The sequence below is a fragment of the Bradysia coprophila genome, chromosome IV (genome assembly GCF_014529535.1).
Source record: "Bradysia coprophila strain Holo2 chromosome IV, BU_Bcop_v1, whole genome shotgun sequence".
Lineage (NCBI taxonomy): Eukaryota > Metazoa > Arthropoda > Insecta > Diptera > Sciaridae > Bradysia > Bradysia coprophila.
Window position 1 is genome coordinate 12,793,470 of NC_050738.1, and position 20,816 is coordinate 12,814,285.

Consider the following 20,816-nt stretch of genomic DNA (forward strand, 5'->3'; position numbering starts at 1 on the left):
GGTACTCTATTTTATCACATAAGCGAAAACGAGACAACATAGACCTGAAGTGTAATTTTTGAATTAAACTTCTAGATAAGTAATTTTGACATCCGAACACCGCGCGTACGTGATAAATGTCTTAACGTTGGTAACGCATGTGGAATGAATAGCGTCGGTTTGTATCAATACTGATGGCTGGAAACCTCACGCAGAAACAGTCTTCTATTTTGAACAGTTACCACAGGTTTGAAACAGTTAGTACAGATTTCAAACATTTAGCACAGTTTTTGAACAGTTGAGGCTGCGGGTACAAACTGTTTTAAAAAATGTAACAGTTCGAACAGTTAGTACAGTTTTCGAACAGTTGAGGCTACGAATACAAATGGTTTTAATATAAAATCATCACAGTTTTTTACCACAATTGTTATAACGAACTGGAAAACTCTATATGAAGTAAGCACAGTTTTCGAACACAATTCTGTTATAATAACAATGATCACAACATCCAGGTATTGTATAATATTATTTAATATGTGTCCAAGTCCAAGTGTCTGTTATCTCATCTTCACCTGATCTACAGCTCTGCGCAGCAGTGCTATGCCTGATCACATGTGTTTTTTTTAAATTGATTTTTGAAAGACATATAGCACTGAACAAAGCACAGATTTTTTAACGGTCATTTGACCCTTCATTTTTGAAAAATGCTACTGCGTTCCAATTAATTTATTTATTTTTATATGAGAAATTTGGACTGCTGCGTCGAGAAGGCCCCTCTTGAAAATTCTGTGATCTAGTGCTTTGTTCAGTGCTATGATTTTATGAATGACGTATAGTGAAAGTAGGTAAAAGTTAAACATCTCTCTCAACCTATGTTGGTCTACTGGACAGCACTGCAGTGCTGTCTCCTCTAACGGCTTCAAAGTTCGCATATTACCCATATAACTTGTAGAACCTACATTTAAGGCAGTTAATAGTGCACCTAATGTGGATCTACGATATATTAAAATCTAACGTCAACAACTTCTTTTCACTGGTTATGTGATGCTAAAAATTCGTTTCGCTCGCTCAACTAAATCAACAAAGAGGTGCGAGAATAGCGAAAATAAAAAATTAACATTGAACTGTCACATAAGTTAAAGAAAACTGAGCGAATTTAATTTTTTACACCTTGAAAATATAAAATAACCATAGAGTCAAGCTTTACAAGATACAGAATTTATTTTAATAGCCATATCGCATACATTCTGTAGCAGCTTCTGCATGCAAAGAATAATCTAAACGTAATTAGTTGAGCAACAGCAGCAATGGAAGAAGTAAATATCTCGGAAACAGAATCTCGATATTATTCGGATCTATTCAATGTCTGCGACGTTGAAAAGAGGGCATCTAAAGTTCCAAATCTGAAAGCGACGGAAATGTTTCGATCAGCCAATTTAGAAAATGATATTCTAAAACAGGTGAGCATCCCATTAACATTTCAATTGACCGGGGATTTTGTTTTGATTGGTTCGCTGATATATTCAGAAAAAGTGATGGGTGTGTTTGTGTGCGATAATAATGGCTAGAAAATGTACGGAATAATATCGCGCTAATGAAAATGAAAGCAGTTTAAATTAATCATAAAAAAAACAATGAACCCGAACAAAACTGTCACTGTCTTGTATGATAATTTGTATACCTAAGCTTCGTATGATGAGTAATTATCTGAACGCGATTATTGAAGACAAACAAATACACACAGAACACAGTGACAGTGGCGAAAGAGTGATGATTTTTCTATGCTAATTTTGTTTCCGTCTTTGAATGATTCTCCAACAGATCACAACACTATCTGGAATTTCGCAGTCATCAACGCACATGTCACGTGTGCAATTTTATTCATGCCTGAAATTTATAGCTGCCTATCAAGCGGGACTACCACTGCGACACGAAATGTTGGCCTCAACTGTAGCACTTCCATTGCCAAAATTTAGTTGGAAAGATTCGCCCGTTCAAAACACAGAAACGGAATTGAATGGACGGAATGATATGAATCGTAGCTCCAGCATCAATGACTTAGTTAGGGAAAATCTAAATAATGCAACAAATTCGGATAATATGACCAGCACCGATTCCGAGGTGGAACAGAACGATAGTCAGTCGCATGAACGGGTAAGTAACCATTTAATGGTGCTGACAAAGGGGCGAAGGTCTCCTAATTGGTTTGTGTTTTAAACTTTCAGCGTCGTCACGGCGGTTCGCCAGAAGCATGGAGCACGGCAAGTGATAGTCCAACTCCGACAAATAGTGTAACAGAACGTCCTTGGGCGAAAACAAATTTATGGCATGGTTTGCTATGCGAAGAACAAAGACAATTACTTGGCACTGAGGAAGAATCTTCCGATCGACATAGCAGCGAAGATGACAATGACACGGACTTGGAGGCCATTTATCAGATTACACCCGAGCAACGAGAGTATTATCTAACTCAATTCCGAACCCTGCAGCCCGACAAAAGTAAATTGTTGTCGGGGCCGAATGCTAGAGTCTTCTTTGAAAAATCTCGAATTCCTGTCGACGAACTGCGACACATATGGCAGTAAGTGGTGGATTGATTGAATTGATTGCAGCTTGTAATCCCATTTTTTTCTGTCTAGACTTTGCGATGTAACCAAAGACGGTGCATTGAGTCTGGGCGAGTTTACAGCAGCGATGCACTTAGTCGTCTTGCGTAGAAACAACATTCCATTGCCACCTGTATTGCCGGCATGTTTGATGCCAACACTAAATGAAACACGGCCATCGGAGCCGCTTGAAGCGGATCTACTCCATCTTGACGATGAAGCAGTAGATTTTCAACCGAATGCCAACGACTTGAAACGAATGATATCGTCGCACATACACGAGACGACTGTAATTCCGCAGAGCAGCTCTATACCGAATAAGGTCAATCAGTCGAGTCCTACGATGTCCAACAAATCTCAAACGATCCACACACGATCGAATTCGAATAGTCCATCGGTTGAGCCAGTCACACCACCCAAACAACATAAAGAAATCGATTGGAACAATCAGAGCAAGGAATGGACGAAATTTACCGAATCTCCTACGTCAAATGTATCGAGTCCGGGTCCGAAACCCGTTAACATTGATGTAAGTCGATTGGCCTTTTGTTTACCCGTACATTGTTTAATTTATGTCCATGTCAGATGCAACGTACTGCACAAGCCGTGTTGTCCGATCCACAAATATTACATCCGGTACCAGTGCGTGTTACGCCGATCGGTAATTTTGTTTTCGCAATAATAATCTCGAACGTGCAATTGGTATTCACATTTTACCGTAACACAGGTGTAGATGTCTTAGACGACGATGGTGCGCGGCTGACAAATCGTAAATCAGAGACACTGTTCTTTGACAACGGCATCGTACGCGATGCTGAAGCTAGTCCGAAACAAATTAATATCAGCAACAGGGATTCACTGCAAAATGATTTGCGAGCAATTCAACGACCCCAACCGAAAAAGTTGCCAACAAAAAATGTGGGTGCCATTCCACCGCCACCGCAACGTGAAAGCAGCATCGGCCCAATCGAAGAAAATCTGTCAACATCGCCTAATAAACGAGAGCCTCCATTGCCTCCGCCACGGTAAGATTGCGCCGTCAATTACATCATAGATGCGATGCCATCTACAAATTTATTCAATTTTATAGGCCACACAAACACGCTCGAAGTAGTAGTTTAGATTTAGATAAATTGAAATTAAATGCACCAGTGCCACCGGAGGTATATTCATTGAAATTCATGCTAGTTGATGCGAAAGATAATGGAATTCCGATAAATTGTAGGTTCCGCCCCGAGTATCACCGCAGATGATTTCACAAATAAGTCTGGACGCGCAGCTGGATGCGGCCGATTCTTCATTCGCCGATTTTGCACACTTTCCAGAAACAGTTATTGAGCATGAGGTAAGTGAAAAGGATGTTTGTGAACCTTGGCAAAATTATGGTGACGATGGGGAGCTACAAGAGGGACTACTTTTCCCATTTCTTTTGTTAGAATTTTTGAATTTTTTGATATTTACTAGCGTTAGCGTACTAGTAACTGGTATAAATCGACTTAATTTTTCTGGAACCACGAAGTAGTAAATCATTGATCGCAAATTTTCCTCGTCACAAGTGAAGTTACTCTCGTTTTTAACTGTCCATTCCTTCGATCCATCAGGTATCGTTGCGAAAGCGTCAACTTCCCGATGTACCAGACGGTCACACCGCCGACGAATCCGGACGATTTCCTCACATACGGCCATATCAGCAACCAACATCTTACATTGACCCCAACGCGGACAGTTCACATTTACGTATGAGCCAAGTGCAAGTACCATCACTCCAATCGTCACAACGATCCAGCGCATTCGAAGTGTATCGCAAGCCAACACCGCGTGAAGTGAATTCACCGGAAGCATCATCCACCCGGCCAAACATCGACTACGAGAAACGAGTGTCGGCCATCAGCGAAACGCTGCGCCAAGTGTCGTTGAAACAGGATCGCCAGCTGAACGATGTGGTGCAACAGTTAAAGGAACAAAATAGCTTGCTGCTGAAATTGTGCAGTGATTTGAGCGATGAACTGTTGACGGTTAGACGTCAAAAGGAAGAAATCAAACAGAAATTGGATACGGTCGGAGGAGGAGGAGCATCGAGCAGTGGAGCAGTGGTAGGTGGATTGCATTCGACTGATATAATATAAAAAAATGCAGGAATTTCATGTCTTTGTTCTAAATTCTATTTTTTTTTTTAAATTGATCATTGTCAATCGTACACACAGATAGACTCAGACTCATTTTATCGAACTCATGGTTAAGATGGATGAATATTTATATATTTTATATTAAAATATTAGACACTCTGATTCCTTTTCATCAACAACAAATTCAGAATTACAAAAAGAAAATGAAGAAAATCAAATTTAAATTTAGCAAAAAAAAAGCGAAACTAAAACGTGTGCATTTGTGTGTGTGATGTGTGTTCCTGGCTGTACAAATGTCCGAATTAGTTAATTAATTTCGATTTGTTTTACGATTATTTTTTTTGTCATATTTCTACTATGTAATGCTAAGTCTTATAAGATTAATGAAAATATTACGTAAGTCAATGTGTTGTTCGATATATAAAATACAAAAAAATATTTCCATATCATTTTCGGACGCTTGTACACGACAGGGCTTTTTAATTTTCCGTTTCCCCCCGAGCACCGAATGTTTTTATTCTAAAGAAAAGAAAAAATTATAATGTAGCACATCATCAGCTAATCGTTAATTAATAAAAAGAAAATCTAAAAATCATCAATTGATTAAGTAATAAAAATTTAATTGAATAAAATTAAATGAAGAAAAACCCTAAAATTATTATCTATAAATGACTAACGTATGGAAAGTATTTTTATATGAAAAATGAATCTAAAAAAAAGTGAACATAAAATTCTAATACCATTGGATATGAATTGCGAGTGATTTTCATTTCTTTTTCCTGTTTTTTTTATTTTATTTAAAACAAATTTTGCGAATTTTGGTTGTAGCAAAAACGAGGAAAAAAGAAAAGATTTTTTTAAAATTAGAAAACGCTTTTAATGTAAAGAGAAAAATTATTAAAGAAAACAAGAGAGAAACAAAAAAAATCATAAAAACAAAAGGTGATATATGTAATTTAGTGCTTCAAAAGCGTTAAATTTTGTTAAATATTCTATTGTACATTGTAAATTTGTTATAGTTGGGTGTATTTTAGCAAAAAAAAAGAAGAAGAAGAAAAACACAGAAAAAAATCATTTATATTTTCTCATCGAAACCCCATATTATAGCAAGTCAGCCATATATAACGTGTGCGAGTGTAAAAGAAAGTGATTGATTAGAATAACGTGTCTTTTGAATAAACAGTAGCTCATTTGACTATCAAAACGATTCAATACTCAATACTCATCTTGTAAAAGTATTACTTCTCGGTATGGTTTCGATTCACAAGAAACAGATTTTAAAAAACTCACAAAATAAAACATTCGTTTTGATTCAGGCTCGGAACAAGTCCAATTCAGGTCTTTCACAATCATCTCACCTTATAGACGACTCGGCTATAGTCTGAAGGTGGCTTGATTTTGTATACGGAATCTGTTGCTTCTCAGCGCACATATCGGTTTTTTCTGTAGGAAACATATTAAAACTGGAATATCTAATCAGGTCAGCTTCAGGGGTTACCTGCAAGTATAACATGAAGTTGACTTTTTTTTTAAAGATTTAGAGATTGAATACGTTGTCTACTAAAGCATCCACATGTGTAATTGAAAACAGCTAACTACGAATCATGGCACCTTTGGATTATAGCCGAGCTTTCTTTAAGATGATTGAGTTAATTTTCGAAAATCCGAATTTCATCTGTTCCTGAGTCTCAGATTTTAAAGTGTCTTCTCAAATTAAAAAAAAAAACATCAAACGCTCTAGAGTGGTTGTTCGCTTCATTCAACAACAGGACGAACAACTTATTATAAATTAAACAATTTCAGTTATTACTCAACCTACCAAAGTTGTAGATTCTGTTTTTACGGATCTGAAATTTTCGTACAAATTTTTACAGACACCTACCTGATTGGTACATTAAGGTTAGGGCAAAATTTGATTAGGTCAGTACAAGGTCCAAACATGACCTGAGAATTCCTGTAGCAATGTTCACATACAACTGACCAGTTCTGAGCTTCAATTTCAGTCTGACTCGGTTGAAGTTATTGTCCGAGTGACAGACATTTTATAGTTTTGTTTGTACTTTCTACCATTAACTGACGATGAATCTTCAGATGCATAGGATATAGGATAGCCTTTATTTCCTTCATTAATACGTATGTTCGAAGTTTTTCCGACCAGGTGTTAATACATTTCTGAAAATTTTTACGACCCTCTCGAAGACCACTTTTCTGGAAGTTATCCGATATAAGTAACAGGATTCGGTTCTGATGTGAGAATAGAGAAAACGAATTGATTCAGGCGTGAACATAATATAATCTTGATTTTGTATAAACCTGCCAAAGTGTTCGCTTTCCCTCTCAAGTTTTATAGTTCAAGAGAATGCTTTGCTTGCAATCATTCGGTTTGTATTCCATTAACATACAACAAAATAACCAATGCTCTTATTGTGTGTCCTAGCTAATAATTTCAGTGCTGATAATCGAACGATAAAATTCATGTAACATTTTCTTCTTAAACAATAAAATATCACTAACGACCTGATATAGATTTGAGCAACAAAATTATTCCTCTGCCAATATTCCTACCATTCACCATAAAACGAATAAAACATTTTTAAATAAATTGCAGTCGTTATACACAATTTTAATCAATTACTTCTTAATTTCATGTTGATTAGCCGATAATCCACCATTTGAAATTAATGTCTCACACAAAGAAAACAAAAATAATTAGCAAACTGAATACTACGTTTTTTCCTTCTCAAATTATTTGTTTTCCAAATATCAAAAAAAGGATAAATAAATTTAAGAAAAAAATTATATTACGCGCGCTGCAGACACGAACTTTCAAACAAATTAAAATTATTAATTAAATTACAAACAAAAATTATATATTGGAAGAAAAATTAAAAACAAAAAAATTACCAAACGATTTTCATTGCAATCATAATTATTACTCCTAGAACTCAGCTCCAATTCCAGTGGACTACGGTTTCAACGGATGTCTCTCTCACAATGCGATGACCAATTGACGACTCAGTGAAAAGGCCGCTGCTCATATGAACCGCACTGGAACAGTTTCAGCAGGTGATTTCTTTTTCCGCAAAAATTATCCGAGAAAACGATCTTCCTGGCATCAGCAACTGTTCTTGAAAAAATCACTTTTCAACATTGTTTTTCCACAAGGCATTCCTGGTGTGATTACGATTAAGATAAAAGTAGATTCTATTTTCCCCCGGCAGTGCAAATCTTTAATACGTTACACTACACTATATTAGGGGGTCCAAAATCGTATGGGAAAAAAAAAGTTTCGAGAAAGTTGGCGGACCCCGGGGAAAACGAACCTATATGATCCACTGATAAAAAATGTATATGGGGCCGATGCGATCCAAGTTCGTTTAGGGGTCGCGCAATGACGAAATATGTGAAAAATCACGAAAGGGTTAAAGAAAAATTGAACGTAACTAACAGATGCTGAGGTCACGTGTTAAGGTGAGTTGGTTTATTTCACTTCAGATTAGTCCAAAGAGACCGATTTAATGATTTCTAAGTGCATTCGCATCTCTTAAGTCAGTCAAAGTAGCCCAACCTGTTCACCCAGACTTTGGGTTTTTCCAAAACATTCATGGGTTGTACATCGGATATATTTATATCTAACGAGAGCTTACGGCACAAGCTTTCATTGCAAAGAGAAATTTTTTCGAAAACAATTTTTTGAAGCTATATTGAAATCGATTTTAGTGCAAAAGTGTCAGGATCGTGAACTCAGGCAAATTTCAAATGACTATTACGACAAGACTCTAACTCGAAACTTGTTGTGTGTGGGCTCCTTTGAAAGCCAATGTCATTACCTTTACAATGACACCTAACACTTAACTGAAAAAGTAACTAAGCATGACTTTGTATTACTTGGAAATTATCTGTGGATTTTTGTCTATAAAAATATTGTTAGGTGTGCCCAGACGATATAAAAATTCTAAAAAATGAAAAAAACGCATTTTTGTTGCTCGGGCATCTAATCTAAGTTTTTTGAACCAAAAAAATTTGATATTGTCGCTAAAAAATTTTTCCCATAGAAAGTAATCGCGTTGGCCCCATATACAATTTTTATCGGGAGGCCATAAATGTTTGTTTTCCTCGGGGTCCGCCAACTTCCTCGACACTTTTATTTTTAGGACCCCATCTATATATGACCCTATTTGCATTGTCAGGCTAACTTGTAGAAGGAAAAATCAATTTGCCTTTGTCGTAACACCTAATTGGCAGGCTAGAAGGAAAAATTAATTTTACTGTGTAATACGTTTTTTTGGCCTGGGTGCAAATAGTCACTTCGTAAGATAAATTGATAGAGACTGATAGTAAAGTTAGTAAAGGGAAAATTTCGATCTCCTCACCGTAATTATCGCAATTTGGAAAATCGTTGAAATTCATTATACTTATGTATCGCGTTAATAGTCATTTGAAAACCTGGAACGTAGCTCTAAAATGTAACATTTCTGCAACGGTTAATGCCCTTTATAAAACAAACTCGATAGTTCAATAGTTCAGGACATAAAGAAAGGGAAATTTAGCACACAAAAAATGTGACAAATAGAGGGTCTGAGAATACTAATTTTACAAACAAAAAAATTATCGGTTTGATATAATTTTTGTGTCGTGTCCGATGCCAAGGTATTAAAGGCTTTAGTTTGTACATTCCAGTATATCGCCAATATAATAAATAAACCTTTTAATTCGATTGATCAAATTATTAAACTTATGTCGGTTGATGAAAAATCTTGTACTTCATTAGCTTTAACATCCGATTTGCTATATAAGACCACCACCATCTAAGTTCACCCGGCATTTTTCGTCACTGTCATTAACAGATGAAATCGAAACGTAGCAGATTATCATCTGATATTAAAAATGACACAAGTGGAAGAAAAATTAAAATTGTCATCTAAAACAAAGCTAAAATTCATTTATTTGACTCACAACCGTAATTAGCAGAAACAGAATTCGGTTAGTCTAAAACAATCAAAATCACTGAATTTTTATACTCACTACACAAGATTTTGGTTACAACTTCGTTGAAGAACAGAACAAAAAATCTCCACAAAAAGGAAAATGTCATTTTTAGATCCAGTAAAAACTAACGAGAAAACGAAACAAAGTGGAATGTGTGTTGTTACGGTTAATTGATCAACTGTGCTCGATCATTCTATTCCGATAATTTCCAGCCAAACTCGTCAGTGCTTCTGCTGCTTCCAGTTCTTCTTTTTCATGATTAGTTGCGTCCACTACTAACTGTGGCTTGTTCCGGTTCGTCTTATTTCTATGAGAAATCAATTCGTAAGCTTTCATCTAGTACATTTCCTTGCTCTTAGATCTCACCTGTTGGACTCCCATTCAATGTAATTGTTTTTGTTCGGCTGAAAATTGGCAGCGCTTTCTAACCATTTTGATAGTTCAACACCCCCACTCGAACTGTTCTTATTGTTTGCGCAGTCCAAGCCACGGAGATACTTCTCCATGATGTGATTTTTGTATTTTGCATTCGAAAACAGACTGGATGTGGTCTTCCCATCGGTACCATTATTCGGTGTCACCGTCGTCGACGGACTGTTCGTTGTTGAACTAACCTGCTTTCATGCACATTTACAGAATAAAATAAACCGAACCGAATAATGTGACAAACTGACCTGGAAACACTGCTCCTTCGGGAATGCCACGTTGTGCCGTTGATCGTATTCCGTTCGAACATTACTAACTGAGTGATAACAGTCTTTGTAATCGCTGGAAGGTTGTTTCACCGGTGGCCGTTGTACATCATCGAATTCATTGCAATTGTAGTCCATGCTGTTACGATAACATTCCGATGTCGAATCGAAATCGTACATGATTGCATTTGCACGTTCTTCATCACCCCAAATGCTATCGCTGGAACAAATACTAAATTGTTCGACATTGCCGTTGGCGCTTGTATTGTAGTTTTTGATTAAATGTCCCCATGTCTTTTTCTGTGGCTCTCTGCCCGCATTTTTTAGCTTTCGCCTCCAGTTTGCGAACCAATTACAAATCTATATTGCATGGAATCGGTTGTATAAAGTTCAGAAAAACTGTCCAGCCACCCAGTTACCTGGATATAAGTCAGTCCCGTTTTAATGGCTAAAGCTTTTTTCTCTTCTCGGCTCGGATACGGATTGTCTCGTCTACGAACTAACCAATCTTTAAGCATACGTTTTATTTCAGGTGTAAAAAGACGTTTTATTGGACGGTTTATATCGCCCAGTGGCCATGCACGTCTGTTTAGAAATTTTGTTTTGCTTTAACGAATGGAATAAAATTGGTTGGTCAAATCGTATTGTGGTTAATTTGCGCAATAAATTTTCTATTTCAAAATAATGGAGATGGGTGGGTAAGATATTGTCGAATGGTCGTGAATGAATATAAAACAAAACTTTAGAACAACAAATCAAATTGAAAGCAGTTAAAAATATTGTCAGGAGTCTTTGAAGCTCCTTCTCCAGACTTTCACAACTAAATTCTTTCAAAGCAACTATATGTGCTCTGTGTAACTGTGCTTCTGTTATCTTAAGGTCATTTACAAAGTAAATACGTTTAGGGGAAGTACCGAGGTCTTCCCGTGATCGGGGTGAATGTTCTGCCACTGACATATACTTTATAAATAACCTCTGTGTATAATCTGGAAACATCTTAAAATAACAGCGTTCATCACCAGCAGCCTCTTCAATGGAATCTAGAATTCACCTTCCTTATTCTCATTGTTTCATTTTCTGATAGATGATTTTGTAAGCGACACTCGCATATAAGTATCTCAACAACGAAAAACCTCAATAATACACTGAACAGATGAAACGTTAGAAGGAAAATTAACTCAAACGATTATTTTTGATAAGGGCGAACACCATGCAAACAAAAGTAATAAATATCTAAAGCTCCAAACGTTATCAACGAACCTACTATGCCTTCTATTTCTCACAGGACGAGAAGTTTTTTCCATTTCTAAAAAAAATATCAAAAAATGAAAAACGACAAAATAAGTGAAATTAAATCCTAAGACCAAATTAAATCATCAAACAAAAAAGACAAAAAAAAACTTTAACAAAAAACCTAATGATTGATCGATTACATTCGAAATTCTGCTGAAAATAGATTTTCACTTTAAGCGATATTGTAGAACTTTACCAAAGAAAACAACATAAGTGAAACATCAGAAAGGAAAAGAAGCAAAAAATAAAATTAACGACACAACACACATAATTAGCAAATTCGAATATTGTTTTTCGTTTTTCACCAACTCAAGGTACCTAAATAAAAATATCATCGCACTTTACATGATGTGTCTTTTTAACTGTTCACCTCAAGTATAATCAAAACAAATACATGAAAATGAGAATTACATTCAACTGGCTCGAATACAATCTAACGTGTCTCTCCAATGACAAAAGAAAAGAAAAATTGTGAAAAGAAAATTCGGAAACTTTTTTTTCTCGTTCGATTAATACCAAAACACGCACACAACGATCGATATAACATGAAAATTTGAACAAAACTTGTTAAAAAAACATAAAAAGTCACGTGTGATCACAGATCGTTTTAAGAAGATAACATTGGGAAGAGTTAATATATTGGATCTCGCAACAGTACATTATGTATGCGAAAACATTTCAAATTTCAATACATTTGTGTGTGTGTGTGTGTGCGCGAGATAGGAAAATAAGAAAATTCAAAATGTCCGACAAGTTTTTCTTTTGAAACTATTTGATCTTTTCCAATAAACGGAAACTGGTTCAATTCGAAATAACTGACTATCAAACCATCATTGGGAATGTAGAGCAGTTATTTGGCCAAACGTTTATCGATGAAATATTCCCAAAAACATCAAATCCAACATTTACATAACACGACACGGAAAAAAAACTTGCAGAAAAAACAGCAACTCAAAATTGTGTTAAAGCGATCACAGAATTACTGCAAAGAGTAACACCGATTGCCTGTTCGAAAACGCAAATCACATCGAACAAAGATTCCACCAAGCAAAGAACAATATCATCCTTGTAAGGAAAACACAATGAAAAACTGAACTTACATACGTTGTTGCTTGTTTTCTTCGTTCCACCAAATATGTGAGTGTTGTATCCTTGGATCACCTTTGAGTGGGTGTTAGTCTAATTTTCCAAGATTTCTTTAAGGCCTAAATGGATGTTTTCAATGTTGTTTCGAACAAACGTTCCCTAAAATTTGTAGAGCGACCATGAAGTTTAGATAATTTCACTAATAATGGGAAATTATAAATAATATGCCCGTCACCTAGTTTCGATCACTCAAAAGAAACGTATCGACTTATCCAACAGACAGCTATAAAAGAACTATTCTAGTTAACGAAAAAATTAGTTTAAATTGAAGATTATCGTAGATTTCGTTGCGATACGTGCGGATCGTTTCATGTATTGTGTAAGTAGTGACTGAAAAATTTTCACGAAAAATGAAAATTAAATTTCTTTTTCGCTGCAAATTAACTGTTTCAATGATTTCATTCAGTTAAATCAAAAATTATTCCAAATATCCACTCCGTCGGACCGATCCTATCGAATTTGTTGCGAAAACTCGTATACCTGAAAATTTGTATTTTTAATCTGAATGTCTCCTGCTTGCACATGAAATAAGTATACATACGCAAGCAGATAAGAAATTGGATTCGGAAAATTCATGTTTTTCACGAATATCTTAAGCAATAGGCTGTTGGGCAAGTGGTTATTTTATGTACTGCATTACGGTCTTTAAATAAAACCGAATATGAATCTCTGAGAGAAAATAGCCTAGCATCAGATTTGAGTGGTGTTGGTATTCTGTATTTTATCGGGACAATTATATACAACGTTATGTGCATATTTATGGTTGTTATTTGATGCAGTTATGATTTTCCTTTATCAAATGGACGTTGGTTTGAAGAACTTTTGATTATTTTAATAACTTTATTTTGAAGAAACCTTTTATTCAGCAATTAAAAAGAAAAACTTCAGTTATTGTGTCTGTTAATAACTGAAATTTTACTTTTGAAGAGTCAAAAGAGTTGTGAAATCCTAGAGTTCTTGCACTGATGTCGCGTCCGTGACATTAATTTAAAGACTTTTTGAGGAAAATTTTATGTTTTTTTTCTATTTACGAATTGTACTCTACGAAAGCTATACTAGAATTACTAAAAGCTACAACCGTAGTGCCGTGAAATCGCATTAGATGGCACTCTGTGCTTTTTCAGATTGAAATTTATTTTGGGAAAATGCAGATTGAAAGAAAATACGAATAGAGAGCATAAAACGAATGTGAATTCAAACTGTATCGTTGAGTGGTTAAGATCGAAACTAATTTTCCGTTCAATTAATCGTTTACTTACGAAATGTATCAAAAATCTTTTATTTCATAGGATGTAACAGACTAGCCAGAGCTCATCACTTATTTTCGTCATTGTTAATAACAAATGAGTACGAAAACATCTTGCAAAGGAGACAGCAGGTAGACTCTGTTCGCTTACCGTTTACGTTAAAAACTGGAAAGAGAGAGAGAGAGAGAGTATATTTCGTTGTCCATTTGAAAACGGAGTCGTTAACGGAGTGACTACGTTTAGCGCTTATCTAGAAATAATGTTACACGAAGCGGTCTTCGGAGTCTACCCATCTGTTTTGTCGAAATGAACAATCAAGGATTCAACTAATAATTCTGAAAATTAACAAAAGAATCATCAAAACTCTGACAAATTACAAGTGAAGAGCTCTTGTTATGGTAACGTACCCCAGCCGAATCAGATTTCGTTCTGTATGAAAGATTCACAAGTGCATTTCACTCATCTCATTTCATCAATGTACATTTTTTATTCTTAACATAAAAGTCCGTTATATTCTTAAAAAAGAATCTTTAGATAAATCTTCGTTTACTTATCGGTCGGCCTTTCTTTTTCATTTCTTTTTCTTTAAACTCATCATCTACAGAATTTAAAATCGACGAGAAGAGAAACACATTATCGAGATTTTTTTTTAACATACAAATAACTACATACAATACACACCTACCCATTTTTACATGTGTACATGCATATAGTATACGTAACGCCAAAGTTATGGTAAAAAAGAGAAAAATATTCCATTTTGGAGGCTGAAGCGATCACAACAAAAAAAAGTTGAACGCTTTGTTTAGGCGAGACAAATAATTATGCTATGGGAAAGAAGTTTGAATTTTTTGACTTATGATGATCTGATATAGTATTACAAGCATCGAATTGTAGGGTGACCATTTCGAAATGTATTGAACATTTCTGGTCACCTAAGTGCAGATGAAGTAATTTCCATAAAGAGCAGGGTATATTCTAGAAGTACACTGTCTGAGACAGTCTCAATGTGACCTAGTTGTTTTTTTAGTAATAACGAGGCTAGGCAGAGCAGTAACCAAAGAGTGGAAGAGCGAATGTAAAATGCACTTAATTGAAAAACATCGGGGTAGTAAGACAATCATTAAATCTTTTACTTCTTTTGTTCAAGTGTTTTATGCAGAATCTTTTACTTCAAACATTTTTCTATCTAAACACTTATTTTGCTTGGTTAGCAATAACAAATGATCTAGACCGTTTGAGTTAATCATGTGAGATTCGTTTGTAACTGGTTTTCAGGTAGTGTTCTATACAGTATTCACTTACCTTGACTTACCTTGACTTACCACGACTTTTAATGCACGATTGTGTGTTGATCAACGAACAAAAAAGTAGCTAAATGATAGATAAATTTCTTTGGCAACTATATTCAAATGAATGAAAGTTCTGGCAAAGAAAGATAGAGAAAAGTTTATACTGCATACGACCTACAAAATTTATTGCATTTAAACGTTTCCAACCAACATTACTTGCATCAAACTTTACACCCTGTAGCAGACAATAAATCTGGGTGTTAATGGTAAGTGCGAAGTAAGGCGCCGTCGACCCACTGGGGGGCGGTTTAATTTTACAAGTTAAGTTCTTGTAAACGATCAAAGAAATATATATTATTTGGTTAAAGTTTAATATTTTCTTTTTAATAAATGTGTCTTACGATGATATGTGTGTTTCGTTGTGTGAAGATCATACATGGCCTCTTGTTTATTTTTTCTGATGTTCCTTATAGTAATTCAACATTCCACAGGTTGTGATTTTATAAAATTGAATGAATATTTTTATTTATATCAGATGCAAACCGCAAAGTGTAACGGTAAAGTTCTGCACAAGTTGTTTTGGGAAAAGAGAAAATTAATCAACCATTGAATACTTGGTGTATTTTCATCTGTTAAATTCCATTTGTTTGAGAGATTCTTTTGAAAAACAGCCTACCAAAATCAGTCGTATTTTCTTGTGATGCTTATTTGGTTTGTGTTGGAGGCGTAATGCTTAGACTTCAAGACCAGCGTCAAAAATTTTGTTTAGTTCTTGTGTGGAAATCCAAATACTTGGAAGACGTTTTACAAAAATTTCTACCGCAGCAGTTCACATGGTGTCATTGGATAGCTGAGGTCATAATGTAGTTACATAGCAACATGAGCCACTGGCTTTCGATTTAAACTACATTTAAACTACATTTAGATATGTCACTAAATGGAAAAATTAGTCTACTTCGGCGAAATTCTAAGAGTGCAACTGAATAATGAAAAACCAGTCTGCCACGTTACTATGTTTCTCATGTACTACTGATGGATCTTTAATAGACCAAATTCTTCCGCCTTGTTAAAATTTACTTCACATTAACTTACATTTTAACAAAAATAGCCAGGCAAAACTTGGTATAGGAACATCGAGGAAGACAACTAAGACTCAGAATCTATTGAGGCTTTGCACTGAAATTAACTTAATCAATCTGCTACTATAGTTTTTGGACGTGGAATTTTTAGGTGAAGCTCTCTTAACGTATGCAACGTATGCAGCGCAGCCACATATGCAGACTGGTACCAGATAATTCAATATCCAAAGTCATCTTTCGATATTTTTCTTGCACTCTCGAGGAGAAAGTTCTCCGATACTTCTGTAAAGCGCCAATCTGCAATAATAATTTCAAAACAACTACTTTGCTCACACAAAAGACTGCAATTTAGTTTCAGACTAAAAGTATTTATTTCAAAAAATTTTTGCTGATAATTTCAGTATTTCAGAATTAATAACTTCCATAGCCAGATCCATAGCCACTTCCATAAGAAGCACCTCCATAACCAGATCCATAACCAGCGCTTCCATAGCCAGAAGGATAAGCATAACCTTGTCCATATCCAGATCCATAAGACGCACCCCCATAACCAGCGGTTCCATAGCCAGAAGGATAAGAATAACCTTGTTGTCCATAGCCTTGCGGACTGTAAGCTTTGCTGCCATAACCATACGGACTGCCATAACCGTATGCACCGCTATACCCGTACTGACCGCCATAACCAGCTTGACCACCATATGCGGGTTGACTGCCGTATCCAGCTTGACCGTAACCTGATGCACCGTACGAAGCAGCGCCATAGCCTTCACAAGCAACCTTGCCACCAACGGCCGATTCAGCGATAGCCAACTTCTGTAGGACACCAGACTTAGCAACGTTTACGACTTGACGAGCTGCCATTTTTACAGATGAGTATTTCGATTTGAAATTTTTACTTTCAAGGTATTTACTTCAAGGCGGTTGAACGCAGAATGACGAATTGTCCCTACGAAAATGTCGTATTTATAGGGCAATACGCAGTGTACTTGGGTAGTTTTCATTTAAAAAGACTACTTTGATAGATTCTATTTTGTAGAGTGGATTTAACTTGCGTACAGTGAACTGTTGTAAAAACACAAACAAATTTACAAGGTCGAATAAACGTTATGAGATATTGTGGGGCAGTTTATGAATTACATCTTGCCTAAGGGGATTTTTGAGCAGCACAGTGTCGAAATCGAACTGAAAATGCACAATTCAACTAATAATATTAACTTATCGGCATCGATTCTCATTAGACAGAAGGCAATTTCTTATTGGTGGTTTTCGCATTGTATTTTTAGATCTCTACGAAAAAGAAACCAAAAATTTATTTTCCGAAATTATGATGAAGAAAATCATAACGATGATTTTAAGAAAATCAAATTAACCGAGTAATTTATATCTCATTTGTCTGATCCACCCGTTTAATTCGTAAATTTAATTTTTAGCTTGTTCAACTGAAATAATGCCAAAAACATGTACACTTTTCCTAGTTTGAAATTTATAGTCACACGTTAAGTGTGATGGTGAAAACGTTTAAATTGCATTAATCGCACATTTTAATCTTCCCAAATGTCTGATGACGACTGTGGACACAGAGGTCGCCATTTCTTAGGTCGTTGAATTTATATTTTTCTGTAATTAAATTAAGAAATTAAGCAGATAATTTAAGCGACCGTTGAGTCGTAACACACAAAACAGTAAAAAAAAATTTTTAAAGAAAAACTTTCGATGTCGTTGGGAGTTAATCGTGCCGGCTGACACACCAGACTTGTACATGTGTAAAAATTATAAATATACGCACATGTTTCGTGAACGTTTTATATTCATAAATTTATTAATATAAACGCCACATTCGCCACCATATTCAATAAATGAGTCTGAGCTTTAAAAAAGAATTTATTGGTGCCATTGGTGTTAAGCAAACAAAACCAGCTGTTATTTTACAAATATTTTATTTTGGTGGTTTTTGTAATGAATTATAATGGTAAACATAGCGATTTGTCAAGTCAAACCTACGTTCGAACGGAGATAGAGTTATGGCTGCAAGTTGATGCAAAGCCGAGATGCAACAAGAAATGTCCGCATTATGCGGGTTGTGTTTTTCATTCAGAAAATTTGCAAACATTAGAACCATTTAGAATTATTTAATGAAAGTAGACGGCTAGACTGTGTCGGTTGGTGTTAAATTAGTGATTTGAATGAGATTTCCTTGTGTAAGGAGAGACAATCGGACAATTACTTCTATAATCAAGCTTCGTCTTTCACAAACCGTTTGTGACAAACGACATATATATTATCGACAGCGATGACCAAATAAGCGTCGACTTCGGGTTTTTATAGGTTCTGTCTTTATATAGTGAAATATATGTTAAAACGAATGAAGTAACAGATTTTGTGTCAAAAATTACTTTGAACAAAAGAAGTATCAGATTTAATAGTGTTACCTTAATACATCAATGGATTATCTGACTAATCTGGCAAATCTTTTGGCATTTAAAAAAAGTTTCTATCGCTCCAGACATTTTACAGTTGTACTCCTGAATCAGTTTTATTTGTAAGTAATGAAGACACACTTCTAAAATATGTCCGAGGCTACAGATTTTCTATTTCTAGTCACATAACCAAATCCAGAATGGACAACTGGCTTCGATATTATCTTTGTAGTTATGCTAATGCGATCAAAAACATTATTGGATTAGCGATGCGAAAATTAGTTGTTCGATCGTTAAAACAAACCCGCCAGAGTATCATTTTTTTTAGAATAAAATTAAATATCCAATTTCAGATGTAAATATTATTTACGAAAAACAATAAAAAAAACGAATCTGGTTTCTCCACATCTTGAGCTTTGACCATAAACGATCGAAAAACAGATAAATCATCATATCGTCTCATCAACTAACAAAGCAATTCACCTGCAGCGTTGATGGCGCCATACAGGTAGAACTATATTGTCTTGTATCCATTTGATATAAGACTGTAAATAGTTGTATATTCGTTTGCGGAAAGGTCGTCGTACAATATATACAATACCAGTAATGTTTTCTGTTCAATAACAAAGCGTGTATACAGGAATCTTTGTGCCTGAATTCCTTTCCATCCACAACAACACACAACAAACCCTCACAGTCTAACAAAAAAAAAAGATTTTTTTTCGTATCCTTCATTGTAACAGTTGCGTGCCGTTACAAATTTGAAACGGTACCTTTTTTTAATACAAATGACTTTATCGGGATGCTATTGTGTGATACTTTCAAGACAATTAATAAAATAAAATAAAAAATAAATTTTCCACTTAAAGAGAATTCAAAGCCTTGTTTGCACAAATTAAAATGTTAATCTCAATTTCTTGCCTTAAAATATCGACTCATCAGTATGCGCAATTGGTGAAAAAATAAAAGCTGTTCTCGTTCATTGTGCCTCACAAGATGTTTTCTTTAATAAAAAAAAAAAATTAAAATAAATATCATCACCAAAAACTATAAACGGGTACAACAACACGACAGAAATATTATCTTTTGAAAAGATCAACTTAAGAATTAAATTTATGTAAATTTGGTTCCGTTTATAGATTATACCAATTATACGAAAATAAAACACCGCGCAAACAACAAAAACTTACAGAACTCTTTTTACGCATATTATACAACGTTGACTTAAATATATTTTCTGTTTTCCTCTTGCTTAATAGTACATCCAGAGTTCTTCTTTTTTCCCACTTTATGCATTAAAAGAGTCAAAAGGCGGAAGCACTATTTTCGAACAAAATTGTTTGTTATGGTAGTCTACCGATCTAAAAATGCCTGCCTCTCGGTGTAAATACCACATTTAAAACTAAACCAAAACAAAACCGAAGGAAATGTGATAGCATGTCAGTACATACCCATAAGTGAATAATACTCGTAAAAATTGTTTTTCTCAAAAGACACACCAGAAATACATACGAAACATGACATTCAAAAGACCCCTTTTCGTGTTCCTAAATTAAAGATTTTTTTTTTTAGAGTTTGACAAAAGCAGAAAGGATAAAATCAGTTTTTATGAGTAGAATTTTTGAAAAACATATGGGCAATATCCTCAATTAACGGGCAATATATACTTAGAATGTTTAAAATAAAGATGAGAGAAATGAAACTAATTGTCTACACAAACAAAAAAAGAAACAAGAGTCGGAAGTTTACGTTCGAAAGCAATTGGATATCGAATATGATTTTGCGTAAAACAAAAAAAAACTCAAGAGATTGTTAGTATTATCCATACAAAAAAAAAACAAACCTTGAAATGCCATAAAAACAGGCTGATTGTCCAACCAATAACTGGTTCATTTGGCATAAGTTATTTATTTTCTGCGGATCTAAATCTGTTTATATGTTCTGATTATA

General features: G+C 35.1%; 3 protein-coding genes across 10 annotated transcripts; 1 reads left to right on the forward strand and 2 right to left on the reverse strand.

Annotated features, from left to right (window-relative positions):
• The first annotated feature begins 1,093 nt into the window (after window positions 1-1,093).
• LOC119066332 (ralBP1-associated Eps domain-containing protein 1) lies at window positions 1,094-7,411 on the forward strand. 2 transcript variants are annotated; one of them, XM_037168732.1, is made up of 9 exons: window positions 1,095-1,439; window positions 1,801-2,133; window positions 2,205-2,560; window positions 2,619-3,114; window positions 3,171-3,246; window positions 3,313-3,610; window positions 3,676-3,748; window positions 3,811-3,930; window positions 4,187-7,411. In XM_037168732.1, the coding sequence occupies exons 1-9, from the start codon at window positions 1,287-1,289 to the stop codon at window positions 4,709-4,711; spliced, it is 2,430 nt and encodes an 809-aa protein (XP_037024627.1). In that variant the 5' UTR covers window positions 1,095-1,286; the 3' UTR covers window positions 4,712-7,411. The 2 variants fall into 2 exon arrangements, with proteins under 2 accessions (XP_037024626.1, XP_037024627.1); XM_037168731.1 differs by having other exon boundaries at window positions 1,094-1,439; window positions 3,171-3,610.
• Window positions 7,412-9,633: 2,222 nt separating this feature from the next.
• On the reverse strand, window positions 9,634-13,154 carry LOC119066339 (homeobox protein Mohawk). 7 transcript variants are annotated; one of them, XM_037168748.1, is made up of 7 exons: window positions 13,007-13,154; window positions 12,790-12,930; window positions 11,653-11,698; window positions 10,812-10,977; window positions 10,375-10,752; window positions 10,067-10,314; window positions 9,634-10,007 (listed from the first exon to the last, which is right to left on the reverse strand). In XM_037168748.1, exons 3-7 carry the CDS (start codon window positions 11,694-11,696, stop codon window positions 9,875-9,877), a joined length of 969 nt encoding a protein of 322 aa, XP_037024643.1. In that variant the 5' UTR covers window positions 11,697-11,698; window positions 12,790-12,930; window positions 13,007-13,154; the 3' UTR covers window positions 9,634-9,874. The 7 variants fall into 7 exon arrangements, with proteins under 7 accessions (XP_037024643.1, XP_037024641.1, XP_037024642.1 ...); XM_037168746.1 differs by having other exon boundaries at window positions 10,812-10,998; XM_037168747.1 differs by having other exon boundaries at window positions 12,786-12,930.
• Window positions 13,155-16,860: 3,706 nt separating this feature from the next.
• On the reverse strand, window positions 16,861-17,310 carry LOC119066046 (keratin-associated protein 19-2-like). Its single transcript, XM_037168269.1, has one exon. The coding sequence runs from the start codon at window positions 17,308-17,310 to the stop codon at window positions 16,861-16,863; it is 450 nt and encodes a 149-aa protein (XP_037024164.1).
• Between the last annotated feature and the right edge of the window lie 3,506 nt (window positions 17,311-20,816).

Bases quoted from the DNA above. Each gene is read 5' to 3' on its own strand.
- LOC119066332 (XM_037168731.1), top strand. From the start codon at position 1,287: ATGGAAGAAGTAAATATCTCGGAAACAGAATCTCGATATTATTCGGAT. The intron at 1,440-1,800 runs GTGAGCATCCCA...ATTCTCCAACAG, and splicing joins AAAATGATATTCTAAAACAG to ATCACAACACTATCTGGAAT. The intron at 3,115-3,170 runs GTAAGTCGATTG...TGTCCATGTCAG, and splicing joins CGAAACCCGTTAACATTGAT to ATGCAACGTACTGCACAAGC.
- LOC119066046 (XM_037168269.1), bottom strand. From the start codon at position 17,310: ATGGCAGCTCGTCAAGTCGTAAACGTTGCTAAGTCTGGTGTCCTACAG.
- LOC119066339 (XM_037168746.1), bottom strand. From the start codon at position 11,696: ATGGAAAAAACTTCTCGTCCTGTGAGAAATAGAAGGCATAGTAG. The intron at 10,753-10,811 runs GTAACTGGGTGG...CATGCAATATAG, and splicing joins CGGGACTGACTTATATCCAG to ATTTGTAATTGGTTCGCAAA. The intron at 10,315-10,374 runs GTCAGTTTGTCA...GCATGAAAGCAG, and splicing joins CGAAGGAGCAGTGTTTCCAG to GTTAGTTCAACAACGAACAG.